The 9,589-nt window shown below is 47.3% G+C and overlaps 1 protein-coding gene across 1 annotated transcript; it reads left to right on the top strand.

Moving 5' to 3' along the window:
- The first annotated feature begins 5,419 nt into the window (after positions 1 to 5,419).
- Positions 5,420 to 8,260, top strand: CITED2 (Cbp/p300 interacting transactivator with Glu/Asp rich carboxy-terminal domain 2). Its single transcript, XM_064708293.1, has 2 exons — positions 5,420 to 5,615; positions 6,245 to 8,260. Exon 2 carries the CDS (start codon positions 6,252 to 6,254, stop codon positions 6,975 to 6,977), a length of 726 nt encoding a protein of 241 aa, XP_064564363.1. The 5' UTR covers positions 5,420 to 5,615; positions 6,245 to 6,251; the 3' UTR covers positions 6,978 to 8,260.
- The last annotated feature ends 1,329 nt before the right edge of the window (positions 8,261 to 9,589 follow it).

Consider the following 9,589-nt stretch of genomic DNA (forward strand, 5'->3'; position numbering starts at 1 on the left):
AAGATTTTGTCAACCTTATTCATAGTAAGAAGAATCTTACTTCCTGCATAGCCTCACCCACTTAAAATAGAATGTTTGTAAGCAGATACAAGAGAGCAGGGTACTGTGTGAAGTGCTCTGTCCAAAAAGCATGACTGTTAATCATGTATATAAATGTATCTGTACTGAGTCCTATATTTGTAATCATAAATCTTTTTTTTTAGCATTGCAGTTCATTCTAATAATAAATTTCAATTATTCAGTGGACTTCAAATAAATTACTTGTCAACCACCAGTTCAATTAATTACAGAATCTATGCAACAAATGCTTTAGGTGTACTCATCCAGGCCTAATACATACTTAGAAGTATGCACCCTGCTTTCTAGGAATTTTTAATTAAATAAAGCTTCTCATTCTAAAAACAAAATTTGAAGTCTTTCTTTACCCAAATGAGTAGTATTAGTACGTGGCTTGGTCTCCAAACGAAAAAAATATTTGTTCATACAGCCTAGCCCTGGTGACCGCTTTCCACCCCTGTGCTCTATTTGAAGCTTGTGTTATTCAGTTTACTACAGAAGCTGCCACTGCTTTGTCAAAAGCACCTGAATGTTTCCTTTTGTTATTTCTGGTTCCCACTGATACCAAAACATAAAGAGTAGTGAAAAGGTCTGTGTTGGGGTTCTGTGTGACAAAGTACAAATGGAATGATGCTTGATTCATTATTTGCTTATGTGTGTGTTTATTTTAGTATATTTACATCCTTTTGTGCCACTTCAGGAAATAATGTTTTTAATATATTTTCCCATTTTTGCAGTTACTTTTTCAAAAAAGACACCTTGCAGTGAAATTACACTTAAGGAATACTCTCAGTTGTGATTACACAAGTTTGAAAGACTGCACAAAAAGGGCATATAAGGGTAAAAAATGGAGCTTGCCAAGACATTCTCACATGAATAAGATCATGTAGATAAAGGGTGCAAAGCCACATTCATTGTTATCAAAGTAAAATATACTGGCACATTAGTATCTTGATCCATCTAACAAAACAAAAAAATGTGTGTGGGAAGAGAGTAACACACTTTGCATAGCCTGTGTTCCTTAATTTTGACCACCAATTTTATGTGTACATCTTTGGTTCCTGGCATATCTACAAGAGATGCAAACACATGAAACCCTCTAACATATCCCCTAATGCTTCAAGGAAGTTCCTTACCATGGGTTACTCCTTTCAGAATGATTCTGAAACCCCAATTCTCAGCACTGTAACCACTTGCAACCAGCACAGAGATGGTTTATCCTGTCAAACCTGTCAAAGAAAAAAAATAATCCCATATAGACTAATTGAAATAGCACATTCTATGTCTCTTTCTGCATTTTCACTGACTTTCTCCTACTAGCCACTTTTATGAATACCATACAGATGTGCTTTGACATCACTCCAGTAACTCCTGCTGACACAGGCCACCACTGAAAACAATCCTCAGTGGGTCACCTCATCCACACTTGGGCTGCCCACCTGTATGTCAGGTGCAGCACGTCTCTGAACAGTGGCCCTCCCTGGGATAGCAGATTGTTGAAACAGGAGGATAGATGCTCAGCTCTGGGGAATGCCTGGCTAGCGTCTGGACCAACAGAGGGGAGCAGTGATGGATTTAGGAAACTCATGTCTGATACTGAACTAAGTAAACTGAGTTAATCCTACATGTTCTGCCATAGTCTGAACCTTGGGGCTGTTCCAAAGGCCAAACTGGCCATGGTAATTCCTTCCCACCTGGATACACAGAGGTTCTCATAACTAGACCCATGGTTAATCTTGTGTCCAATCTTTCCCCTCAATCCCATAAGAATAACAACAGCTCTCTCAGAAACCCAGAAAACAGAGTTCCCTGATAATCAAAACTCCAACAGCAGAAAAACCATAACTGCCCTTCTCTCAAAGGGAATTCCAGGGGGCAATACACAGGCATGCTGAGAGACCAAAACAGAATTCTCTGCTTCCTGGGTGCCCATCTGGAACAAACTCATCATTTTTCCTTGGGGTGGGCAGTGAAACTAGGGACAGCTATTCAGCAAAGAGCTGGGGACATCCTGCACCACAGTTCCCTCCTCCATCCCAACCGCCAGGTGCCTCTGAGAAGGGTGGGTATCTTAGGTGAAGGTAGCTTTAAGAGGTCAGATGTGAGAGCAGCCAGAAAATCATGGCTTGTCTTCTCAATAGCAGAGTGTCATTTCTACAGAAAGGGCATTTCTTCCAGGATATCATTCTAATATAAAATTTCCTATCAGATAACCCTAGTAGCTGTCCTGACCTGGATTTTCCTGACTGCCTTGTGTCAGCGTGGGAGGTAACACATAGAAACTCACCTCCAGCACCATCTAGGACAGACAAGTTACAGAGAGTTGGAGATTACATTTTCAAAGTTGCAAAAGAAGGGCAACTTGTTGGCCGAAATTTGTTGTCCTGGGTATCTTGTTCCAGGGATATATTACAACATTGAGCAAGCTTAAACATTTCCAGTAGATATCTAAAAACACACCATCTGGGATTCTCCTTTGTGATTTTCCTTTCCTTCCTTTCACCACGAACAGCAGACATTCCACTCTGGAAGGAGTAAGCACGGCCGCATCTGCAAGCCAGCCTTCCAATCCAAAATGTTAACATTCAACCGAGGATCCACTTTTGTCTTTCTTTTCCATTGTCGTGTTTGATATTTCTCAGTGATTTGTCCTAGATGGGCCCTTCAGTCACATTCTGCTTTCAACTCTACTCCGATTCTTCACTTGAGAAGCAACTCTGAATCCTGCTGGTTTCATTCCCACCCCTGGCCATCTCCAGCTCTCTCCTGATATGCAGTGTCCTGCTTTCTTGCTGTCTGGCTGAGGAACCAACTCATATGCAAAAGACTTTGAATAGTATGAGTGAGAAGATTTCTTTAAATAACCTTGGCTTAGATCAGGAGTAGCAAACAAATAAGATTCAGAGTTTCCTGAGAGCTCAGTGGTGATGGGCTCATGCTTTGTCCTGCATTCCCTTAGCTGCCAGTCACAACTCTTCCAGCCAATTCCTGGAAAGCAACCAACTGACTGTGTTCCCACTTTGCTATGGCCATAAACAATGACAGACTTGCCTTGTCTGGCACTGCTCTGCTGAGCTTTATCTGGATCCCACTGCAGCCCCCGATGGAGAAAGCACCATCCCACCTAATTCTTTGTATGTGGGCTGTAAATACCTGAAGATATGTTTTGTATGAGTGAAGTGTCATGGAGGCTGTGACTTCCCTACTATTGCTTCTGGCAGTCTTGCACCAATTGTTCATAACTCACTTTGGCAAGCTGGCAGCTTCCAGCACCTGAAAGCTGAAAATAGGAAAGGGCATTTGCAGGGTAGTGATATGATGTGTGCTTGGCTTTAAAAAGGATCACAAATTTAAAGCAGCAGAGAGCAAAAAGGCATACCAGTATCACCATGGATATGTGACATTAAACAAACCACTTGTCATGATACACAGCTGACTACTTGCCAAATGGAACGGGATCTCCATATTATTCATTGTTTTGTCCTGCTAAACCTGCACACCAATGAGAAGGAAAAAACTCCAGAAAAGTACTGTCATTTTTCTGACCATCTCTGGCTGTGTTGGAGATCCTTGTTCAGTGGCAATTCCTCCATTCATCTGCTGACATGCATTTGAAGACCAAAAGGTGAAATCATGGTGGGCACCCTACTTAACTGCTGCAGGAAAGGGAGCTCCAGGATAAGGTAACTTCCTTGCAGTAACTCACACTTTTAAACCTTTCTGTCTTCCCAGCGCTTTGATTTCACCCCTTTTGTCCCTCACAGCTGAGACATCAGCCAGGTATTTTCCTGGTATCCCATGTCTGCCCAACCACTGCCATCTGCCCATGTGGCTTTGCCAAAGGATTGCACCAGCCACACAAAGACACTCATCCATCACCTCAGTGCATCCAGGAGCCCAGCTCTGCCTTGTCTCTCCTTGAGATGGAGGCAGAGCTAACCATCCTTTAGGTTTTGTAAGTCACTGCAGCCTAGTAAGAATCTGGCCCACCCAAAAGGGGGCAAGACGCTGTCACATGGAGAGCCTCTTGAAGCATGCCATTTGTCTCACCTGTGGCTCTCCAGGGAGGCCCTCCTGCACTGTGCTGCATCCTTGCATAGCACGTGGAGGAGCAGAAACCCCATCTCAGCCTACACGGCGGCCGTCTTGACCTCATATTCACAATTCTTTGTGCCAGGGGAGTGTCCTGCCTATCACGGTCCTCTCTGTGTGCCCGTAGACGGCTCCAAGAAAAAAAACAAACACGGAAGCAGAAGGCCAGGCAAAGGCACTGTGGAAAAGTGGGCCACCATCCAGCACTTCCCTGTGGCATGCCTCCCCCAGCCCCTCAGCTCTTCCCTCTACTTGAAGGACAGCATGGCTGCCCTTCAGAAAGGAGCTGCATCTGGAGCAAAAGGCAGCAGCGACGGCCTCGGGGTGGGGGGCAAGCTTGGGTACGCGTGGTCCTTGCCGGGGCTGTGCAGCGAGGCATGGCTCTGCCGGGCAGGGGGACAGACAGGGGACCTGCCCAGCCCGGGCGATTGCAAAGCGTGTGCCCACCGGAAACCCGCATGTTCTGGGGTTTTTTGCCATTCCAATGGAAACAATCGTAAATAACTTTAATAAACCCCACAACCCCGGCCAAGAGCAAGAGTGGGTGGGCACTCGCCCTGCACAGCCCGGGTGGCAGCGGGCAAAACACGGGAGATGGAGGGACGTGGGAAGTGGGCAGCGTGCCGGTATCCCCATATACACCTCCCGCATACGGCTCCCGTGTTTGTGGAAAAAGGTGGATTTCGGATCTCGGCTCCGGGGGAGGGGCCGGCCCCGTGGACGCCCACGCGGGTTCTGGGGCCTCACGCCGGCGGATCGGGGCACCTGCACCACGGCGGCGCCGGAGGGACGGACTCGCCCTGCCCGGAGCGCTCAGTCCCACGCGTGTCGGCGGCCGCGGCGCTGCAGCGACACGACCGGACGGGGCGCAAGGGGCAGCGGCGATGCCGGGGCGCGGGGCCGGACGGGGCCGTGGGCGGCGGGAGAGTGGCGGCGGGGTGCGGGGGGTGCGCGGGGCGCCGCTCCCGCCGCCCCGCCGCGGAGCCCCGCTTTGTTCGCGGGGGAGGCGCTGAGCGCGGATGCGCGGTGCTTCCAGAGCCGGTGTCCCCTTCCCGCGTGTCGCCGAACACGCGTGTGCCCCGCTGCCTGCGCCCGCGCGCTGGGTGTTGGGTGCTCGGGTTTTTTTTGGTTTTTTTTCCCTTTTCTTCCCCCCCTTTTCCCTCCCCCCCCCCCGCCCCGCTTGCTCCAGGTTTTACTTCTGGTTGCCTGTAAGGGTTTTGCTCCTCCCTTCTGAAATCCTATATTAGCCGCGGCCAAAGCCGTGTAAGGAACACAGCTCATTGTTGGCAAGTGCCGATGCGCCTCGCGGAGGGGCGAGAACCAGCTCCGGGGCTGCGGCAGCGATCGCGGCGCCGGTCACGTCAGCGCCGGGGAGAGGGAGCCGGAGCAGCCCTCTCTATGCTGGGTGACTCTCGCTGACTGATTCCACCGCCACCTTTGAAGGAGAGGAAGAAAGAAGCCGGGAGGTGAGTGCGGCGGTTCTCGTGGCGGTGCCGGGTATCCCTTTTGTGTGCAACAGGAAAAACGTGACTGTATAAACACGCGAGGAAAGGTGCTTTTTAGCTGCTTGGCTTCATGTCCTTATCTGCTCATTACCGTGTTTTCACCAAAATAATTGGGACTTGATTCCAAAAGTTGCTGACAGCGGCTAGGTGGGACTTGCCAATTCTTTGCTTGTTCTGCTCAAGTTAGCGAGAGTGCCGTGGGAATCCGCTGCCTTCGAGGGAGAAGCCGGGGGGCTTGGGCGGCTCCAGAGCGTGCGGGGAGGCGGCGGCGGTGGCCGAATGCGACGCTCCCCGCCGATAGGTACGCGCGACTTGGAGTGGGAATGCGTGCTGCCCGCCGGATTAGAGGAGGGGACCGGGATTCTCGTTCCGCGGGCTCTCCTTTTATTTTCCTTTTGTACTCCACGGTAGAGCCACTGTAGATTTTTTTTTTATTATTATTATTATTCCCTCCACCGGGAAGCAGAGAGGACTGCAGGACCAGCGAAGTAATTTCTGCCAGGGAGGCAGATGCAGCTGGTCCGGGAGAGGGCGGCTGGATGTCCGAGGAGGGTGTATTTTCCTAATATATTCACACGCTAACTTTCCAGGTGAGCCATGGCAGACCACATGATGGCCATGAACCACGGGCGATTCCCCGACGGATCCGGCGGGCTCCACCACCACCCTGCGCATCGGATGGGCATGGGGCAGTTTCCCACCCCCCATCACCACCACCAGCAGCAGCAGCCGCCGCAGCAGCACGCCTTCAGCGCCCTGATGGGCGACCATATACATTACGGAGCTGGGAGTATGAACGCGAGCAGCGGGGTGAGGCACGCCATGGGGCCGGGCAGCGTGAGCGGAGGGCACCCGGCCGGCAGCATGCCGCCCCCCGCCCGCTTCAGCGGCTCCCAATTCATGGCCCCCCCCGTCGCCAGCCCGGGAGGGCAGCTGAGCGCCAGCATGCAGCTCCAGAAGCTGAACAACCAGTACTTCAGCCACCACCCGTACCCGCACAGCCACTACATGCCGGACTTGCACGCCGGTAGCCACCAGCTGAACGGCGGCAGCCAGCAGCATTTCAGGGACTGCAACCCCAAGCACGGCGGCGGCGGCAGCGGCAGCGGCTTGCCGCCCGCCGTCCCCCACGTCCCCGCGGCAATGCTGCCGCCCAATGTCATAGACACGGACTTCATCGACGAGGAGGTCCTCATGTCCTTAGTCATCGAAATGGGGCTGGATCGCATCAAGGAGCTTCCCGAGCTGTGGTTGGGACAGAACGAGTTTGACTTCATGACAGACTTCGTTTGCAAACAGCAGCCCAGCAGGGTGAGCTGCTGATTCATTTAAAACAAACAAAGGACTTTTATCGGTGCGAATGAAAACATTCCCCTAGACACGGTGTCTCACTTTTCAGGGCTTGAAAAGGTGAGAATCTGGAAAGCAGAGTCAACTATGCGCTTGTATAATTTTTTTTTTTTAATCGCTGCCACTTTTTTTTTTCTTTTTGTAGCTTTGTCACTCACGTCCCCTCCTGTAGTAATAATATCTAGCTAACTCTGCCTTTTTATGTTGGTTGCCCCCCTCCCGACCTCCCACTCTTAATTTCCTCACAGTAACATGCCCAGAATTCCCACAGTGCCGGACTGTTAGATATTAATCTTGGCAAATTGCTTAATCTTGTGGATTTTGTAAACTATGATTTCCAGTGACTTGAACTGCATTCAAATTCTGAGTGAACAGGGAAAAAAAATTGCATTAGTTGGTTGCATGAACTTTGAAGGGCAGATACTACTGCACAAAAGCTGCCATCTTGCTTAATTTTTAACTATGCATTGCAGTGCAGACTAATTTTTTTTTTCTTTTCTGAATACGCTAAACTGGAAGCTTAACAGATGTGGGCCAAACCTTTCCAGATCAGGAAAAGTAATACTGTTACTTAAAAAGTCTGCTACCCAGTCCCCCTCCCCCATATGTACAGACAATAATATGGTGTGGATGGAATGTTGACTAGTGGCAAACATTTCACAGATTTTTTTTTTTAATTTTGTTTCTGTCTTCAGCGTTTTGACACTGTGCTAATATAGTTTATTCAGTACATGAAAAGATACTACTGTGTTGAAAGCTTTTCAGGAAATTTTGACAGTATTTTTGTACAAAACATTTTTTTGAGAAAATATTGTTAATTTATTCTATTTTAATTTGCCAATGTCAATAAAAAGTTAAGAAATGCTTTAGTTTTTCTAGAAGTCATTTACCAGTATTTTTCTTCAAAACTCTTCCCCACTGTCCCTGGTAAGTAGAACATAACATCTTATCTGTACAACCGTGTTGGTGTGCAAAAAGACATTCCAAGATAGAAAGTACACTACACCCATATATATGTCATGGTGAACTCGGTAGGTGAGCGGGATTTGAACATACTTACAGCATAAAGCCTCATGCGTTACATTGTAATATGCCTGTCAGTGTGGTTTTCTGAAAAATAAAGTTGCCGAGGGCGCAACTTTTTTTTGTGACTTGCCAACATACTTGCTTTAAATGTAGTTGTCCAGAGTTATGATGCATAAAGTATTTATTATATTTATCTATTAAACTTGTAATTTTATAAATCTGCTTTCATTTATATAGTAGACTTTGTTCTTTTGTATATTTGTTATCTCACCTGGAAGAGCTATGTAAAAAGTGTTTGTAACGTGGGGAGGGAGGGTGGTGGGTGTCACCCTCTGCCTCTCTCTTACCTCACAGGGTAATGCAGGATACTGCTGCATCAATCCAGATCTGCGTGACACTGGAACCAGTTTCATTTCATTTCCAGTGGCTTAGGAGAAGGAGAATATATGATTGAAGGATTCCACAGTGGGACATCTCTGACCCCCCTCCCCCAGGAATTGCTGCCACCTGAAGCCACTGACACAAATACATACAGGTCTACTTAAAATATTTTGGAGAAAAGTGCCCATTATTTAAAGGCAGCTGACATTTAGTGCCAACTGTTGCTGCCTTCTGCCCTCACTCGGCCTTTGGCAAAGCTCCTGCACAAGTTATTAGTTTGGTGAGGGCTGTGGGATCAGGACCCTAATAATACATGTAATCCTGTTTAGCCATGCTTCCCAAGTTCCACAGAGGAGCAGTACCACTGAGCCTTCTTTTTGCTTACTTTTTAATCCTTGTCTTCTGAATTAGCAAGAAAAACAGCATGGTGGATGTAGTTAAATTTTAAACCTGGTCACGTAAACAGGAGGATATCACCACACAATGGGAGTGTAAATAGCAGTGTTTTGAATCAAGCTGGGAAATTAAAGTGATTACTATTTCTAAGATTGCCCCAGCTGGTGAGAAAAGTGATACTTGTCCTTCTTTGCCTTACAGACACAAAGCAGCTAACATGTTTATGGATGAAAAAAAGGTAAATATTAAAGTATTAGCAAAGGTAAAAAGAAGGAAGTGTATGCTTCTGGGAAAAACTGAGATGACAAAAACGCACTCTGCAGGCAGTGACAGTCCATTCCTAGAAAACTCAATACCAAGAATTTTAAAAAAGCAGCCTTGTGGTTTCAGCCAGTGATTGCTAATGTTTTGTGACAGTTAATTTTACATCAAATGACAGTAAATCATAACTTACCAACTCACCAATAACGTAAAAGAGTGTTTAGAAGACTACAGCTGTAGTTTTAAGAGCCATTGCCCAATTTGCCACTATATAAATCCTTTTTCTGTTTTAAGGCTGTTTGATCTGCGCACATTTCATTGCCCTCTTCTGCGGGAGTTAGGGTGATTCTTCTGATTCTAATCAACTTCTTGTAAAACAGACTATCAAATTATGTGCATACCAAATTGCATAGATGTTTAAAGCCTCAATGATCTTCTAAAACTAAAGGGAATACTCTCACTTTAATGATAGGCACTTTTGCTTCATAAAGTTGGTTAAACAACAGATTCTTCACAGTTGA

The sequence above is a fragment of the Zonotrichia leucophrys genome, chromosome 3 (genome assembly GCF_028769735.1).
Source record: "Zonotrichia leucophrys gambelii isolate GWCS_2022_RI chromosome 3, RI_Zleu_2.0, whole genome shotgun sequence".
NCBI lineage: Eukaryota > Metazoa > Chordata > Aves > Passeriformes > Passerellidae > Zonotrichia > Zonotrichia leucophrys.